The sequence below is a fragment of the Phytophthora sojae genome (genome assembly GCF_000149755.1).
Source record: "Phytophthora sojae unplaced genomic scaffold PHYSOscaffold_10, whole genome shotgun sequence".
In the NCBI taxonomy this organism is placed as follows: Eukaryota; Oomycota; class Peronosporomycetes; order Peronosporales; family Peronosporaceae; genus Phytophthora; species Phytophthora sojae.
Window position 1 is genome coordinate 222,470 of NW_009258124.1, and position 18,395 is coordinate 240,864.

Here is an 18,395-nt window from a genome sequence, read left to right on the forward strand (position 1 = left end):
TTCGTTCGTCTGCACTGGATGCATTTGGGGGGCATAGAGACCCTTTGGAACGGGCCCTAAAGGATGTGCGGTCGCCAAGGCGCCTGGTTGGCCGAGGCCAAAGATCTCATCTGCCGCCTGCCTGTCAACGACCACAAGGTGCGTCGACGCATTGCACTGCGCTGCCGCTGCTGTAGGCGCAGAGCGCACTGGACGGAGTCAACTCCATGGATAGCGCGTCCTTGCGAGGCTAAACCGTTTGGTGGCAGCTGGCAGGTGATTCTTCTATTTGACTGGAGACGATGACGGCGCTGGTGCAAGAAGAACCCGAAGAACCGGAGTTCGAGGTCGAAGGTATGCGAAGGAATTGAGTTGTGTTGGAGCTCTCCTGCTCGAACGGTGTCTATGTCTAATGCATTGTATTGGACTGAGCAGTAGCGACGTTGCTGGAGAAGCGGCCGGTGAAGAAGCGGTCTGCGTTCGCCCGAGGGTCCTACGGGAAATGGGTCATGCTGGCGATCCTCTCGGTGCTCAGTGCTGTGAACCAGGCCATTTGCTACTCGTACGCGCCCATTTCCACCATCGTCGAGGAGAGATGGGAACAGCGAGTACGTTAAAAGGTCTGCTCCGAAGCGATCGATCACTAACCTGCCGTGCTTGTTGTTGTCCCCAGCTCCTCCCTGAGCACCTCATCACCGTCTACTTCGTGTCCTACATCCCGTGCACCTTCATCGGGTCGTGGATCATGGACCGGAAGGGTCTGGCCTATGGGGTGATACTTGGAGGAGTACTGCAGACGCTGGGGGCTGGATTGCGGTACTTCGCCTGCGTGTTCGAGCCCCAAGAGGAAGTTTACGTGACGCTGGCGGGTCAAACCATCGCGTCCTTGGCCATGCCGTTCATGGTGAACTCGCCCCCGCTTCTGTCCGCGAACTGGTTCCCCATGTCCATGCGAGCGGCGTCCACCAGCGTGGCTCTCAACGCCAACGCATTGGGCACTGCGCTTGTTTACTTAACAGCCCCGTTCATCGTTCGTTCTGGCGATGATGTTCCAGACTGGAACCTGTACCTTGCGCTGCTCTCGCTGATGTCGTGCGTGGTCGCCGGCGTCTTCTTTCGCTCAGATCCGAAATCTGGATCCAGAAATTCGACTTCAGCTTCGTCTAGTTCGACTACAGGGGCCATCAAGTACGATTGGAGTCAATGGTGGACGGCGTTCACGCACTGTGGCTTCTGGCACACGATCGTGGCCTTTTCACTGGCGGAGTGCATCATCAACGCGTTTAGTGCGCTCTTGGACAAGTTTCTGGGCGTTGCGCCGGTGTCCAAGACCCAGATCGGCATTGTCGGGGCGGCGTTCATTGTGAGCTCGCTGGTGGGGGGCCAGATCATCAGCCAGCAGGTCGACAAGAAGCGGAACCACAAGGTCGCGTCGCTCATTTGCTTACTGGTGACGGCCTTGTCCGTCGCACTGTTCGGATTGATTCCCAAGGCGGAGATCCACGCGTCCCTTGTCTGTCTACTCGTACTGGGGGCTGTGCTCGGAGCGATTCAGCCGATTGTACTGGAACTCGGAGTGGAGTGTGCCTTCCCGACGAGCGAAGCCACCGTCGCAGCGCTCCAGCAGCTCTGCGGGAACTTCTTGTCGGCCATTGCGGTGCCTGGTCTGAGTGCGCTGCATAGGATGAGCGTGGACGCTTCAGGTCGAGAATCGTTCAAGAATTTCTTCGTCAGTCCGGAGTGGATTATGGTCGTCGTGACACTAGCGACGTTCGGCATCTTCTGCTTCTAGTACGTGCCAAAGGAAGTGGGGGGCTCACAGTACGACACTACTAACACTGTGATGACCTGTCATGTTGTAGCAATGGCAAGTACAAGCGATACGCTCACGAATCCAAGATCGTCCTGCCTCGGGTTAACCCAGACCAAGTTGTGAGTATCAACATCTCGACGTCTACGTCTACAGAGCCAGCCAGCATCAGCTGAGCTACCATGTTATCAATAACCAAGCTACGGGTAATAAAGCACCGAAGAAATGGCTACACAATGCAGGGCGAGCAAACGTGCGGTCATGAACGATGGTGAATCTGACCTTTCAGATAAGATTTTATATCCCTCCCCCCCCCCGCTTCCGCTGACTCACCATTGCTCTTGTGAAGTGGTCGCATGGAGGACAATGACCGCGCTAGTGTACGAACCAGTTGACGTTAAAGGTGCCCTCACAACGTGAGTTTGAAGACTATATCACCCGTTGAAGGCCCTGACGTCGTGTACTTCGAATTTGTTAGGCGGATATGGTACAGTGCTGCGAACAAGTGGCCATCCGAAGGACATCGAGAGCCAACCTTATCTGAAGTGGCTCATGTTGGCGATGTTGTCGGTGCTTAGCGCTATCAACCAGGGGATTTGTTACTCGTATGCTCCTATCTCCAGCATTGTCGAAGATCGGTGGGAACAACGTGTAAGTTTTTTTTCTTTGCTTTATTGCGTTATGGCACACTAAAACTATATTTCTTGTTATCTTTCTTCATATGTCCTGTTAGCTTCCGTCGGAGCACCTCATCACGATCTTTTTCATCTCGTACATCCCGTGCTCCTTCATCGGGTCGTGGATAATGGACCGGCAAGGCTTGCGCTTCGGAGTTCTACTCGGAGGATTTTTACAAGCTGTTGGTGCGGGTTTGCGTTACTTCGCCTGCTCCTTCGATGTTGTTGAGGAGGTTTACTTGATGATACTGGGGCAAACTCTGGCCTCCTTGGCGATGGCGTTCATGGTAAACTCGCCCGCTGTGCTGTCCGCCAACTGGTTCCCGCCTTCTAAGCGAGCGACGTCCACCAGCGTCGCTCTCAACGCCAACAACGTCGGCACCGCTGTCGTCTACCTCACGGCGCCGTTCATCGTGTTTTCCAGCGCTGAAGTGCCCGACTACAATCTGTACGTGGCTATCACCGCCGTCGTCTCGTGGGTCGTAGCTCTCGTCTTCTTCCAATCGTCTCCCAAGCCTCGTCAAGGACTCTCGCCCGTACATGACTCAACGGCACACGACGAATACGACTGGGGCCAGTGGAAGAACGCCTTCACCCACAGCGGCTTCTGGCAAACCGTCGTGGCCTTCTCGCTCGCAGAATGTGTCTGCAACGCAGTCAGTGCGTTATTAGGCAAATTCCTCAGCGCTACCCAGTTCACGAACGTCCAAGTGGGGCTCACAGGCGCCGCGTTCATCATCAGCTCGCTAATCGGCGGCCAGATCATCAGCCACTACGTCGACAAGCTGCGGAATCACAAGGCGGCCATGCAGCTGTGTTTACTATTGACAGCGGTCGCCATCGTCCTGTTCAAGGTCGTGCCCAAGAGGGAAGTTCACGCTACGCTGGCCTGTTTATTATTTCTCGGAGTCGTGCTCGGCCCCATGCAGCCGATTGTGCTCGAGCTGGGGGTAGAATGCGCCTACCCAACCGGCGAAGCTACCGTCGCAGCGCTTCAGCAGCTTTGCGGCAACTTTTTCTCCGCGCTGGTGGTGCCTGGACTGAGCGCCCTACAACGGACGAACTTTACAGCAACTGAAGGAATATCGCCGAGCTACTTCTACGCGAGTCCAGAGTGGATCATGGTCTTCATGACAACCGTGACTTTCATTGTGTTCTGCTCCTTGTAAGTTGCTGGAAGGCGGTGAATGAGTTTATTCTTGCTGATACTAACTTGTGTCCCTGTGTCGGCTCTTGCAGCGATGGCCAGCACAAGCGCTTCCACTTCGAGACGTCCATCGTTCTACCTCATAGTCGCCACCAAGAGCAAGAGGCCATTGCTACAACGGCCAAAGACTCGGAATCGTGACGTTTTTCTTCAAGCTGCAATATTGTTTTAGTAGTTCGTGTTGTCCAAGGTTCCTGTTCAGTCTGAAATCCGTCGTCGGAGCAAAATATGAGACGGGCGTGCAATGTGATCCTGTGGGTGAAGAATGCCAAGAGCTACAGTACCTCGCGCTCATGTTTTTTTTATCAATGCTCTCAACAAGAGCTCGTCTGCAATTGCTCATTCAAAGCAAGACGTCTTGGTGCCGGAGGACAGAACCGTCGAATCACACGTAAATGCAGAGAAAACACACAACAAATCCTACAAATCCTTTTGACTTGGCTTTACTAAACTGACTGGGAGGGATGACGCGTTTTCATAAACGGACCAGCCGCGCTGCGCTTGGCTGGGCGCCCCTTCGGCGCCTGGCGAGTGCAGTGCTCGGCTCGCTGGAATGCTCGTCACTGGGCCCGCCTCCGCAAATACCGCGCGGCCTCGCAACCGCTCGCCTCCGTTGGCTGGCCGCAATCGCGCCTCGTCTACTTTATGGTGTCGCCCATCCTCTGTGTGTTTTCACTGGAATGGAAGTGTGCTCTTACTATTTTGTCGTCCTCTGTACCCATCCTGTACATGTACTGATCTTTACGACTAGACGAATACACCCTACACACCTCGCGGTGCGCATCACCACCATTCGTCGGACGTCATTCGATGATTTGACCTTCGGACGCTGGAAGTTCGCTATTGCCGTACAGTACTGTAGCATGACCGCCTTGGCACACGCCCCAGGTTGGTTCGCCCGCGACGCTTTCTCCACATTATGTTAGCGAGTGCTTCGTGGTATAACTCCGTCACCTGCTGCAGCCAGCTACGGGTCGCTCCTCCTCGGACACACGGGCCACCAGAAGGCCACGCCACGTCGAGACCGTCAGCAGAAATGGCTCATGCTGGTCATGCTGTCAGTGCTGACAGCCATCAACCAGGGCGTTTGCTACTCGTACGCGCCCATTGCCAGCATCGTCGAGGACCGATGGCAGCAGCAGGTACAGACATCGTATACTGTAATCTAATTTGTTGGTTTGTCAGCTGACAGTGATCAACCCTTTGCATGTTTCCTATTCAGCTGCACTCGGAAGAGCTGATCACCGTCTACTTCGTCTCGTACATTCCCTGCTCCTTCATCGGCTCGTGAATCATGGACCAAAAAGGGCCTGCGCTATGGCGTTCTGCTCGGCGGCTTCTTGCAAGCTCTGGGGCCGACTCTGCGCTATGTCGCGTGCTTCCTCGGATCGGAGGGCGAAGTGTACGTGACGCTGTTGGGTCAAGTGCTGGCGTCGTTGGCGATGCCGTTCATGGTCAACTCTCCCCCGCTGCTGTCTGCGAACTGGTTCCCGGCTTCACAACGCACGACGTCGACGAGTATCGCGGTCAACGCGAACGCTATGGGAACTGCATTCGTGTACCTCACCGCCCCATTCATCGTGCTCTCAGCGGACGACGTTCCAGACTGGAACTTGTACGTGGCGCTGGTTGCAGTGAGCTCCTGGGCGGTCGCCTACTTCTTCTTTCAATCCTTCCCAAGATCTGGAGCAACAGCGTCATTCGCGTCCGACATACAGCTCCACGACGAGTACGACTGGAATCAGTGGACAAATGCGTTCACGCACAGCGGCTTCTGGCACACGGTCGTGGTATTCTCGCTGGCGGAGTGCGTACTGAACGCAATGAGCGCGCTGTTGGGCAAGTTTCTCAGCGTCGCAGGCTTCTCGAAGGCCGAGATCGGAGTTGTTGGCGCCACGTTTATTGTGAGTTCACTTGTGGGCGGCCAAGTCATCAGCCAGTACGTCGACAGGAAGCGAAACCACAAGACGGCGCTGCAGGTGTGTCTTTGGATGACTGCTATCGCGTTGAGTGCGTTCCGATTGGTGCCAAAGGTTGAAGTCGACGCCTCGTTGATTAGTCTGCTGCTTCTTGGAGCTGTGCTGGGGCCAAATCAGCCAATTGTGCTGGAACTTGGAGTGGAGTGTGCATTCCCTACGAGTGAAGCGACAGTCGCTGCGCTTCAGCAGCTCTGCGGGAACTTCCTGTCGGCTGTGATGGTCCCTGGATTGAGCATGCTTCGAAGAACGCACGTGGACGAGGGTGGGCATGTGCCAACTAGGTATTTCTACGCATGCCCTGAGTGGATCATGGTGGTCATGACGACAGGGACTTTCATCGCGTTCTGCTTCTAGTAAGTTCCCATTTTTTGTGTGATTCAGACACCCTACACTAACATTTACTTGTGCTACAGCAACGGCAGGTATAAGCGCTATGCTCACGAATCCAAGATCGTTTTACCTCGTGCCAGCTTTGATCCAGCGCAGGTCTCTGCTACCCCTCCATACTCGGAGAACCCGATGCTAGATGTCATTTCGAAAGTGTAACTCGAGAACTAAGCGCAATGACTAATACTCGTGACTTAGGAACAAGGTATTCTCCAGCTTTTGCGGATCTAGTGCAGCTGAATGTCTCTACCGATTTGGTGTGACCGTGACTTGCTTGTTATTCATGACTCCATAGAAACATCAAGTCAAGTGCGACATGGCTTCAAATATAAAAATCATAAAAATATGTTTTCAGATTTTTATCCGCGATAAAAATATTTAAATATTTTTTGCCAACACTGCTATGATAGCGGCTATCATAGCTCTCTGGGGCGTTGCCGCAAACAGTTGAATCAACGTGGAAAATCGCTACTTCGCGGGGGCAGAGCTGTCATCTTGCTTGGTTGGACGACGGCAGTTCGCAGAGAGCCGACAAAGCTTGTGTAAAATACTAATAATGCTGAGGCATTGAGTTACTGGCTCACGCCGAGCATCTAATACCCCTTCGGCCTGCAAGTGAAGGGGACAAAGTTGAAGCTTGTGTTTATGGTGGATCGGACGAGTACCCTACCACCGTTGTCAACAACTGGATGATACTGTTTTCGAAGCAGACGCAACACCTGCCTTCAAGTCGGTCCGTTGCAAACGGCTGTGCTTTTGAAACCCTGACGGCAACGGATGAGTCCTTTGACTCAGCGCAGAAGCAACCATTTCCTCCCTGCAATGCACAGCAACACGTGTAGAAGCAAATCCGGAAATTTGTGGATGGTGATCACGGTTTCCTCGCCATCTCCGTCAACATTTTACACAAGTAATGTTCGATTTGTTGTTAAACCAACGACTCGATTGATTCCAGCATTCCAATGGAATGAGCAAGTACAAGTTGTTGCCCATTGTTCATCACGCTCGATGCATGGTTCATTGTCCTCTACCGGTCAGACCAGCCGATCGCCCCTAGGCGCTGGCATTATAGGAGAACACGTGGGTCACAGCTCCACCAACAACAAGACAACCAGGCGGCAATTGCATCCCCATATGTATCACCGTTGATTGAGATGCCCAAATTTTGCTGTGCAGGACGTATAGTCTCAGGTCCGAGCTACTAATCGGCGGGTTTACTAGACACTAATCATCACCGTGATTCATTCATTCCATTCCCTCTTAGCCACTGCCGAGCTCAGTCTCCAATCTGCGCTGTCTCCCATACCACTCCAAGGCAACCAGCAAGAAGAGATGAACACCAGCGCGCTCTACCCGCCCAACCTTCGCTCGTTCGGAGACGGCGTCATCCGTAATGTGGTCCAGCGCGACCGACACTACCACGAGCCAGAAACGTCTTTTGTTCGGCCCGTGACGACCGGTAGAATCGCCCTACCTAGTATCACAGGACGCAAGCGTCCGCTGCAAGACGCGGTCAAATCCGAGCCAGCACCGACCAAGACGCAGAAGACACGCGCCGCTCTCTCAACTGATGGACTGGACGAAAAATTTGCCGCTGAAGTGGAGCTGCGACGTAAGCGCAACCGCATGCACCAGGCCCGGTACAAGCAGAAACAGCGCGAGCACCTTGCAGACTTGGAGAAGACCATCGAGACGCTCAAGACGGAGGTCCAAGAGCTCGAAGTGCAGTACCACCTCGTGTCCTACAGCGTCCCGACCAACTCGACGATCTGGGGCGTCGCTGCTGAGTACTTCCGGCTCTTCCGGCACGGCGTCAAGGCCCCCATCACGGCCCTGCCACGCAGCAGCCAGTACCAAGCTCAGTGCAACTTTATCCAGGCCACGATGGCGCTGGACGTGACGGACGGCACGGTCTTCGGAGTCAAGGCAGTGATGAAGAACCTGCTGCTCCAGTCACGCTGCTACCAGGAGATCGACACGTACCCCGTGCGCTTGGAGAATGGACCCGGGGAATCGTTGGTCGCCACGACTCGGTGCGTTCTCAAGATTACCGATAACACTCTACGGTACGGGTTTCCTCACCTGGTCGGGGAGTTGGCGCCTCTGGCTGGCAAGTTGCTCGGCAAACGGATTACTTTGCAAGGATCCGTGCGCTTCGTGTGGGATAATGCCAAAGGCCGAGTGACGCAGCTCCACTGGAGGGTGGACATGCTGTCAGCCCTTCTGACGCTACTAGGCAATCTGAAGGATGTTGAGCGTGTGTTTCGTGGTGCTCGTGTCACTCCTGAAGGTGTCGTAAGGGAAGGCTGATGTAGTAGCTGTACGGTACTATGATAGTGCTGTACTAGTAGTAGTATTTGACGACGTTGTATTACAATAGAATGAAAGCTCTTCAGTAATACCATGTATTAGTATGAATGATGCGGTATTAGTGTGGTAGTAGTATTCAGTATCGAATTGCATTGTAAACGCGTTACGCGAGCAGTCTACGTTTGGAAGGTCGAACATCCGCATGCGTCGGGTCTCTCTCTCTCTCTCTCTCGTGCTATCTCTCTTGTCGTGGCTTGATATCTCTTAGTCGGTAGGCATGGAGTCTAGGAGTTTGTCAGGATCGGTCTTGCGCGCAGAGGCGAAGTAGGAGCAGTATTCAGTATTAAATTGGTATATTATTTTGATGGTGCTGACGTTGCACAAGGTATTCGGTTTTCTGAGGTGTTTCTAGCAGAAACTTTCTACAATGCTGACCAAAACTATAAGTGGGTCGCTTTTCGCGACTTTCTCTACAAATAAAAGCGAGTTTGCCGTCAAAGGTAAGGGGTTAGCACTAACTGTAAAGTTGCGGTAAGTATATATCATGTTTATTGTTCTCTTTACAGTATCAGTACAGCACTGATATTATGGCCTTCATCGATTCATGTGATGACCATGACGCCTTGAGTAGCCCCGATAGTACTGCATCTGCAGGGTGCGATGACCAAAGCCCGTTAACTGCTTATAGAGACTCGCCCAAGAGGAGACGCGCGAAAGATTATTCTCCAGACTACGAGCGTCGGCGACGAGAGAAGAAGAAGGCGGAGAGGGAAGCAGGTCCAGCAGTACGAGACGCAGCTGGAACTCCTGCGGCTTCGTCGAGCAGTTCATCAAACTGAGTCCAAGTGGGGGTGGGTCGAAGCTGCTACTTCTGAAGAGGAGAAGCTACGCAAGGCGGAAGAGCTCAATCGACAGCTACGTGGGCTGGTAGCTCAGCACTTGAGTACAGCTCAGATATTCAAGAGACTGATGGATCAGGACTCAGGCCTTGCTGAGGTAAGTGATGCCATGTTAGTTACTTTAATGGTGGTGTTCTTACCGTGGTTCTGATGGTAACGAGTCTGGTGAACGACAGCGCGCTCAGTTGGTTCTAGACAGCAGTCCGCCGTGTCTTTCACCAACACCTTTGACGATGTTCTCGAGTCTGGGAGCTATCAGCGCGCATTTAAACGGGCTGATCAACCAGCTTCACGCTGCCTCCGACTTCGTGTTTGGCTCGGCCTCGATGTTCAAAGAAGACGCCGGGTCACTCACGACGTCAGCCACGCTAAAGTTCCACGATCCGTTGGCTGGCTCGTGCATTGAGTTGCTCAGCTCAACACCGCTGACTTGTAGCTTCAAGACGGCAGTACCGATGTTGTGGAAAATGATGGTCGGGAAGGTCCTGATGCGGCATGCTACACAATGAAGGTATGGTAGCAAAAATTGTATTAATTACTGGTTGCTGTACTGTAGCCTGACGTTTGATGCTGTGTATTGTACTCTGTAGAAGAAGCGATTGACGCAGAGCTCAGCTGAAATGGCGTACTCACTCGATTTTAGCGTTTTCGATACGCCGGTAGTTTTTGACGGAGTGACACTGATGCACAAGTACGAGGACCGCCCGTGTTGATCTGGACGTCCATGATGGTGCAGAACGGGAGCCCGTACTCGAGGACCCAAGGGTGGCTCTCGGTTACCTGTGGTTCGCATGAGTAGCCGGGCTTCAGGTGGATATTTCGGAGTTCCGTGCAACGGAGCCAACGTCGATTTACCTGTTGTTCGGAAGCACCAGCTTTTCGCGAAGTCCAGACTGGAACGCGTTCCACTGAAAATGCTGAAGCGTGCTGAGAGTCAACGCTAAGCAACGTCATGCCATAGCGAATAAAGTTCGCTGCTTTTGGACTCATTTTTATTGGATACTCCTCCCGGGATAATAGGGGTAGTCAATGTCCGCAGCAACAGCTCACTTTTTCCCGCCGCAGCAAGTCGGATTTTTTTCCGGGGCTGTGATTGGCCAGGAAAAAAATCGGCGACCGGAACAAAAAGTCGAGCCGCAGCAGCAGCTCGTTTTTTTTCTGGCGCCAAGATCTGAGCACCAACGGTACGGTAGCATGGTCGTCGCGCGAGAGAAGACTCCGCCCTTGGGGCTTGCGCTGCGAGCAGAGTACTCGGAAGGTCAATCTAATAAGCCTACTTGTGTCAGTCGGATGCCTTGGTGTCCAGCAAGCGTTGCTCCAGCGCGATCATGTAATAATGCACAATGTATGTCGAGGGACGGAGAGAACACGAGCCCTTCCACGAGCTCTGTATCTATACTACACTCGAGTCTTCCTTAGCAAGCAGCCTAGGACTGTGTCTAAAGCTGCATCCACTAATCGCTGCGTGTTGGAAGGCGCTGAGAGTAGTGAGCGGACGGCAGTTCGCTCCGCTAGCTACAGCTAACTTAGCCCTACTTTCGCATCGGCAGGCCGAGCAACAAGCGCCTCCCCCAACAAAACTCAACACGCTCAGTCTCCTCACCTTGACCATCAACAACAGGTGAGCCTCCTTCGTGCTCACGCGCGACCTCAGCAACTCTACAACTCGGATAGACGCCGACTGGAGTTTCATGCTAACATCAACACCTACCACGCCGATTGCAGTAGGATGAACACGCTGTTGCCTTCTCACACTCAACCTGAAGGAGGCAGAGGACACCACCTTCCTCTTGCTGGCGCTCCGGGCATTCCAGCGTACGCTTCCCAGCATCCCAGAGGACAAGCGCGTAGGCTGGGGCGTTTGAAGGCGAGGGGGGACGGAAAATCTTGATCTGTTGCTGCGGACAGTGAATGGGGTGGTCAACGCACTCAGCTTGTGGTTGGTAAAAAAACATTTGTCGTGTCTGAGTGAGAAAAAAAATTAGTTGCTGCTGCAGGCATTGACTACCCCTAATATGCGCTATCAACATTTTTGGACATGGTAATGCAAAAATATACAAAAAATGTAAATGCTTGGTCGATGCGGATTCACTGTAGAAAACTCGCCAAATCGCCGTGGCGTGAATTAAGCAGCATTTCAGAGCAAGTGTTCTCCGCCTTCATGTTCGCTCCTCGTCCTTCGCGATCCCTTGCATAGTCGATCGATCGGCTGTCACACCTGGAATCGGTCGATAATTTACGCGTAATTTATGAAGTAGCCCCGTAACCTTGCCAGTGTTACTTGTTACTTTCGCTTTTAGTTTCTCAAAAGTCATTCTAATGTCTTTTGGTGTTGGAAATGATCCCGAGGCTTGAAGAGGCACAAACGTGCGGTGCTGAGCAGTCGGGACAAGATCACAACGGATCCAACCAAGGCTCACTCTAACTCTTCGATCAGATGCGCCCATGACCGCCTCAGTCCGCCACGAGACGAAAGCCAAAGGTGCGCCAGCATGCAGATCCTCAATCAGCCTAGGTTAACTGTGCCATCCCCCCCACGGCCCGCAGGCTATAGACCTCTGCTGCCGAAGAGCCCGAGGAGCCCCAAGGCGTCGCCACAAGACTCGTGCAAGAAATGGTTCATGCTCGCGATCCTGTCGGCCCTCAGCGCCATCAACCAGGCCATTTGCTACTCGTACGCGCCGATCGACAGCATCGTCGAAGCGAGATGGCAAGAGCGGGTAACGAACTATTCTCTACTATACACCCCTTATCGATGGCAAGCTGACACTCTGTACTGACGTGTACGGGTAGATCCGGACGGAGCACCTCATCACCATCTACTTCGTCTCTTACATCCCGTGCTCCTTCATCGGCTCGTGGCTCATGGACAAGTTCGGTCTTCGGTTCGGCGTCCTCCTCGGTGGCTTACTGCAAGCTGTCGGCGCTAGTTTGCGCTACTTCGCGTGCGCCTTCGACCCCGTTGAAGAGGTTTACATCACAGTGCTAGGCCAAGTGCTAGCTTCCTTCGCGATGCCCTTCATGGTCAACTCCCCCGCCGTGCTGTCCGCCAATTGGTTCCCGTCTTCAATGCGCGCGACTTCGACCAGTGTTGCAGTCAACGCCAACGCTATGGGCACGGCTCTCGTCTACCTCATCGCCCCCTTCGTGGTCTTCTCCAGCGACGAAGTGCCGGGGTATAATTTCGCCTTAGCGGTGCTGGCTGGTGGCGCGTGGGCGGTAGCGTTGTTCTTCTTCTGGTCCTTCCCTAATTCTACTCAAGACCATCCGAAGTCCCATCTAGGAGACGAATACGACTGGGGACAGTGGAGGAACGCGTTTACTCACGACGGGTTTTGGCACACTTTGGTCGCATTTTCCTTGGCGGAGTGTGTACTGAACGCCATGTGCGCGTTGCTGACCAAATTTCTAAGCGTCACGAGCTTCTCTACGACTGAAATCGGAGTGTTTGGGTCGGTGTTTATCATCAGTTCACTGGTTGGGAGCCAAGTTATCAGTCGATATGTGGACGAGAGGAGGAACCACAAGGCGGCGATGCAGGTCTGCCTCGTGTTGATCGCTGTAGGGATCGCGCTGTTCCGACTGGTGCCCAAGAACGAGGTGCACGCCACGCTATTGAGTCTGCTGTTTCTCGGGTTTGTACTGGGTCCAGTGCAGCCGATTGTGTTGGAATTAGGCGTTGAGTGCGCGTTCCCGACGAGTGCAGCTACTGTGGCAGCTCTGCAACAACTGAGTGGGAATTTCCTGTCGGCCATCGTGGTGCCGACTCTGAGTGCGCTCTTACGGACGAGTTTAAGTGCTACGGGCGTTGAATCGACGAAGAACTTTTACTCGAGCCCTGAGTGGATACTGATATTTATGACCACAGCGACGTTCATCATCTTTTGCTTCTTGTACGGTTTGGTTGTGTACCTGTTTTCATGTATGGTAAAGTTTTTCTAACGTTTGTTACACTTTTTTTATCGATAGTGACGGGGAGCACAAGCGCTATGCCCACGAATCGAAGATTATCCGGCCCGACAGTGACCAGGATGAAGTGCTAACAGGCACGAACACTGCAGATTCCGAATCATGACGTTTAAATAAAAGCTAAACTGGCATATTATTCGTTTTCAACCTTATGAGGAGCTCATCGCCGTATTCAGCTCATAAAGCCGTGTGAGGAAGAGTGCGTAGTCCACAGATTCTAGGCTCTCTTCCATCCCAAAGTGTCTAAGTAGAGCCAGCAACTCTTGCTTGTGCAGTGGAATGTTGAGTTGGTGAAGCTTCGATAGCAACAACGCCATCGAAACAAACTGGAGAGGGGGATTCTCCAGACTCCCCATGTTGGCAGGAGAGTCCTGCAGTCGTCGCTGCAGTTGAGCGAGGAATCGATCCAGATCCACCCTCCCACCGCCGCCTTTGCCCTTAACGATCATTTGCCTCACTACAGCTCGAACTTTAACTTGCAGCTCTACCGAGAGGGGGGCGGCCCACTGGGCAAAATGCAGCAAGTCGAGGAAATACTTGGACGGTGAGCCGATGTGAAGGAAGAATTGACTCAGGAGGTGGGTGGAAACGCTGATGCGGTGATAAATCTGCAGCAGTTGCTTCAGTCTGGCGGGCGTCAAGGGATCGAGCGTCGAGGCTTCCAACTCGCGCTTGTTCTTGTGGATCTTAGAGGACAGCCCCGAAGTACTACGGTTTGTAGAGCTAATGCTCAAGGAGGACCGACGGAGGGGAGAGCCCGGTGGTGTGGGCCGAAATTCGTTCGTCGATGGAGTGGCCCCCGTCGACAGGTAGCGAAAGGCGCGTGCTGGCAGAATATTCCCCTTTGAATCTGCAAACTCGCTTGCGATCTCCAGTATCGTGATCTCGAGAACTCGAAGACTTGAGATGGCGTGACCTTCCTCATCATCACCAGTCGGTTCACTCTGGATACCAGAAGGTCGAACTCGCGAGCTTGATGACCGGGTCGAGCTCGAATGGGGTGGCGGTCTTGTACGCGATGAGCTGAATGAGCTCGCTATCTCACGGAATCGCTCCAATGTGACAACAGTGGGTGGTCCAGAGCTACCGTTTAGAGAGCGATTCAGAGCTCTATCGAGCTTGTCTCCAGCAAGAAGACGCATCACAGACGCTAGAGCGTCTTCATTGTTCAATAGCGCGATGCCGCTGTCCAATTCTACCGCATCACGCTCGAATTCTTTGCTCAAATAGGCCTTCAGGTCCGCTGCGTTGAAGTGGCCTTTGTTGTCCGTGTCAAGAGCTCGGAACAATCTCTCCATTTCGGCTGTCGACATTGCGCCAGCGAAAATCCCCTCGAAATGCTGCACTACACAGGCTTGCAGCGACTTCCTTGCGTGTCGCTGCTGGAAGTCCAGCAAAAACACAATAAGCCGAGCGTAGTCAATTTTCCGGTCTTGCTCGCGGTGATGCCCTTGGCCAGGAAAGCGACGATACAGCACGTCGATCGCCCAACCAGGCATACTCTGCTGGTTTTGACAAAGGAGGCGATAAGCTTTATTCCAATCATCGCGCCGAATCGAGCCCACGCGCTCCCAGTCGAACTTCTCTAAAATCTTCTTAACTTCTACCAACGAGTGAGGCAGTCGCATACTACTGATCATCGCATTCCAGTCAAAAAGCGCGTCAAAAAATACGTCACAATGAATGCCGTCTCTGGCAGGAGGTCGTGCAGGCTTCACCTCAGCTGGGGTTGACAAAGTCTGGACGAAGGCTTTGAGGTCGTCTTGGCGGATCCCAACGACCCCTAACTCGTGCATCATCTTCATTAGCTCTTTCACTACAGCGCTCTGAGTGAGCCAACCCTGCGATTTGCGAGAGAGATCATCTAGTACACGATACAAATCGTACCCAGCGCAGCCCTTAGCCACTAGTTTCTTAAGTGATTCGACATCGCACGAACCATTGAAACTTTTAGTATCGGCAGCCGAGCTACGATTACCACCAGAAGAACGCTTCTCGTCTCGCCAACATTTCGTTGACAAGAAACGTTTTAGAGATTTCACTTCAACCGTCCCTTCGTGGTTGAAACCCGCACTACCGAACAGGAAAAACAATTCAACCATCGCAAGTGGATGTTCGTCTGCCTGGACTACGAATGTATCGTGGAAATCCTGAAGCGACAGCCCGTGTGATGACCCTTTTGTTGTCATGAGCTCCGTTATATAAGCTTGAAGTCGATCCTGCTCGCGCATAAGCTTCTTTCGGATGCAGCAGTCGAAGTAACGATCATCATTTAGATCCGGAGAACCGAAAACCATCTTCAACAGGACGTCATACCTCAATGCAACTCCACTTTTGTCGTCATCCGAGGCAGAACTATCCAATCCGAGAGCTGCTATCACTACGTCCATGTCGTCCGATGAAATGTGTCGCTCGAAAATCCGCTTAAAGTACCTCGTCGAAATCGCGAACTTCGATTCACGATCAAGTTTTGCGAGGATTTTCCCGAGTTGAGCCAACACTTTCTGCTCCATCCGAGCGTCACCACCGCACAGTGCCATATAGATACCGCGCCAGAATTCCCTGTTAAGCGCTCGCTTCCATTGCTTAGCGGCTCTGTTATCCTCCATCGGGAATGGGCCTAATATCACATCAAGTAGCTCTGCGTAGGATAAAAATCCCTCTGAGCATCTATCTTGTGAATTGTGCTGGATAAACGGGTGGGCGAGTTGGATGGTTTCGTGCTCTTCCAATGGGAATGGGAGGTTGAGAGCGTGATGTTTCGCTAAATCCACGTGAAACACGCGCACCAATTCTGCCACTGAAATAATCTGGTCTCCGTCCAAGTCATACTTGGAGCAAAGGGCATCCAGTAGCTGCCGAGCGCCCTCACGCCCTGGTGGGAATCCACTCTGTAAATACTGGTCCAGACGGAGAATAGATTTCCGCTTTGCAGACTCCCGAATGTCCGGTAAGGCGTAGATGAGAATATCCATCAGCACGTCTACGAACTCTTTGTAGTCGAGCTGAGCCTGCGAGTTGAAGTTCATGCCCATACACACTTCGATCAGCCGCGTCTCGCTCACTTTTAAGTCGAATTGATCCGCTAAAATGTAGCAAAGTTGCTTCAAATTCACGAATCCGGTAGAATCTGCATCTCCCTCAATTAAAATCTCCTCCAGCCGCTTCACACCCGTGCTGAATGCCGCACAAGCGTCGACACGTTAGCTACAGAATCGTATCACATATCGATACAGCACTCACAATTGAAGCTTGCTCGCTATCTCCACCAGCTCTTTCTCGTGAAGGTTGACAACCTGCAGCAAAGAACTCGATTTTGGGGAAGCTAATGGTGAAAATGTCGTCCGTTTGGTTGGAGACGTGGCTTTGAACTTGACTGGAGAAACCTCAACACTCGACGTCTTCATTGTCGCTCGACTTCGAGGCGACCAAGCGGGCGGCATTGATTCCTCTGCTGACTTCGGACTCATAGCGAGTTTTGTCGATTCCAGTTGTCTGCTGAGCCGTAGATTGGCCTCTTGCAGGTTGGAAATGACGTCCTTAAGCTTCTTGTTCTTGGATTCGAGGACGAGTGCTTTGGAGTGAGCATCTGACGCCGCCTTGGTTGGAGCAACTTGAGCGGATGAAGAAGTGACTCGAGACTGCCAAATGTTAAGCGCTCGCAAGGCCTCTCGGATGTTCACTATGATTTCTCCTCCTTCCTCAGTAGCAAATTGATACAGAAACTCCTGGTCGTAGAAGAAATAAAACAAATGTGAGCTTTCTGCAAAATATCTTCGTGGTAGACAGCAATGCTTACCTCCATTTCGTCAGTAACCGGATCCGAGCCATTCGCCGATTCGGGGTCGAGATCAAAGAGAACCTCGCAGACGTGACTCAGAGGCACAAGCGGGTGCTTCCTGGCGTCTCCGTACGAGAAAATCTCGCACAGATCTAGTGGTGAGAGCCTCTTGACGTACATAATTCGTTGGAACCACTCGTCCGGAGACTCTCTTGAGCGATGGCGACGCGGTTCTCTACTTGCGACGGGGGACTCGGTCTTCTTCAAGATTCCTCGAGGTTTGCTGCTAGATAAGCTGTCGTTTGATCTGCGCTCTTGGGCTGAAGACGGTCGCACGACATCGTCCAAAGTCACACGTTTCCGTGAAGACCCACTGAGGCTTGAAGACGACAAAGTGCGGCGCTCAAATCCATTGGAAGAAGCAGGTGAGGCTGGTCTGCTCTGGCTCTGACTATGACGCGACGAGAGCCTCATGTACGCGTCCTCGATGCGGGAATCACACAACTAATTACCACAACGCGTTAAAACAAAGTGGAGAGCGATACTCGAAAGCATGGTTTACCTGTGAACGCCGATTGATGTACTCGTGGATGTCACGCGTCGAGATACGAAGAGGTTGTCGCTGGCTTGCCATCCCTCAGCTCTCACCGCGAGCCAACATACACCAGGAAATGGAGCAAAAGTGGCGTTGTTATAATTATCCATGCAGCACAAGCTCACAGCACAACTCTCTTTCAAATATATATAGATGAAAAAATAAAACTTAACTTGAGAGATAGGGATGGTCTCGACTCGACTCAGTGGCAAAACAAAGGTACAACTCCTGTAATTGAACGCGATCATGGGGCTCTCGTGATGGGGAAAAAGTAATGATTGATGAGCAGAACTCGTCCGGTAGATAACTTGGTGGCCCACGTTGCATGGTGTACACCTTCATTCCCCAAGTTTCTCCTCCCCCGACTCAAGTGCCTCAGTTTCAAGTGTACACCGATGAACAAGTGGCTGCTTCTCCTGATGGTCGCGCTGACCATTTTTGTGGGCGGCGATGCTCTCTCCGCAACTCACCCCGACTCCAAGTTGTTGAGTCTCTCAAACGCGGACCAGTTGAAAGCAAGCGATCGCTTCGTGGTACCGATGACGAGGAGAGAGGCGCGACGGAGCTGGCGAAGAAGCTCAAAGCTTGGGCGTCCAAGACGAATCTCGGGCGAGAGGTTCGCGAATGGGCTCGGAAGCGGAGCGAGGCGAAGGCGGTCAACCACCTGAGACTGGCCAAGGTGCTGGCCGACAACGACGCCGACTTCAAAATCCTCTACCGGAACAAACTCATGCCTCAAGAGTTTTACGAGGCCAACGGCTTCAACCGAGGAGATTGATCGGCGATGCGTCGCTAAAACACT

The 18,395-nt window shown here is 52.7% G+C and overlaps 6 protein-coding genes across 6 annotated transcripts; 5 read left to right on the forward strand and 1 right to left on the reverse strand.

Annotated features, from left to right (window-relative positions):
* Window positions 1-488: 488 nt before the first annotated feature.
* PHYSODRAFT_318638 (hypothetical protein) lies at window positions 489-1,915 on the forward strand (the record flags this gene model as incomplete). Its single annotated transcript, XM_009536990.1, has 3 exons — window positions 489-587; window positions 653-1,682; window positions 1,842-1,915. The coding sequence occupies 3 exons, from the start codon at window positions 489-491 to the stop codon at window positions 1,913-1,915; spliced, it is 1,203 nt and encodes a 400-aa protein (XP_009535285.1).
* A 426-nt stretch (window positions 1,916-2,341) lies between these two features.
* PHYSODRAFT_524001 (hypothetical protein) lies at window positions 2,342-6,006 on the forward strand (the record flags this gene model as incomplete). The annotated part of the gene is made up of 3 exons (XM_009536991.1): window positions 2,342-2,440; window positions 2,523-2,690; window positions 5,068-6,006. The coding sequence occupies 3 exons, from the start codon at window positions 2,342-2,344 to the stop codon at window positions 6,004-6,006; spliced, it is 1,206 nt and encodes a 401-aa protein (XP_009535286.1).
* Window positions 6,007-7,329: 1,323 nt separating this feature from the next.
* Window positions 7,330-9,961, forward strand: PHYSODRAFT_347901 (hypothetical protein; the record flags this gene model as incomplete). Its single annotated transcript, XM_009536992.1, has 5 exons — window positions 7,330-8,329; window positions 9,038-9,345; window positions 9,410-9,633; window positions 9,699-9,759; window positions 9,839-9,961. The coding sequence occupies exons 1-5, from the start codon at window positions 7,372-7,374 to the stop codon at window positions 9,959-9,961; spliced, it is 1,674 nt and encodes a 557-aa protein (XP_009535287.1). The 5' UTR covers window positions 7,330-7,371.
* Window positions 9,962-11,869: 1,908 nt separating this feature from the next.
* Window positions 11,870-13,190, forward strand: PHYSODRAFT_525744 (hypothetical protein; the record flags this gene model as incomplete). Its single annotated transcript, XM_009536993.1, has 2 exons — window positions 11,870-11,968; window positions 12,042-13,190. The coding sequence occupies 2 exons, from the start codon at window positions 11,870-11,872 to the stop codon at window positions 13,188-13,190; spliced, it is 1,248 nt and encodes a 415-aa protein (XP_009535288.1).
* A 1,139-nt stretch (window positions 13,191-14,329) lies between these two features.
* Window positions 14,330-17,178, reverse strand: PHYSODRAFT_448306 (hypothetical protein; the record flags this gene model as incomplete). Its single annotated transcript, XM_009536994.1, has 5 exons — window positions 14,330-14,496; window positions 14,734-15,667; window positions 15,848-16,394; window positions 16,461-16,945; window positions 17,017-17,178. Coding segments are annotated over 5 exons (2,295 nt in total), but the record flags the coding sequence as incomplete, so codon positions are not given.
* Window positions 17,179-17,918: 740 nt separating this feature from the next.
* Window positions 17,919-18,371, forward strand: PHYSODRAFT_288581 (hypothetical protein; the record flags this gene model as incomplete). The annotated part of the gene is made up of 1 exon (XM_009536995.1): window positions 17,919-18,371. One exon carries the CDS (start codon window positions 17,919-17,921, stop codon window positions 18,369-18,371), a length of 453 nt encoding a protein of 150 aa, XP_009535290.1.
* Window positions 18,372-18,395: the final 24 nt, after the last annotated feature.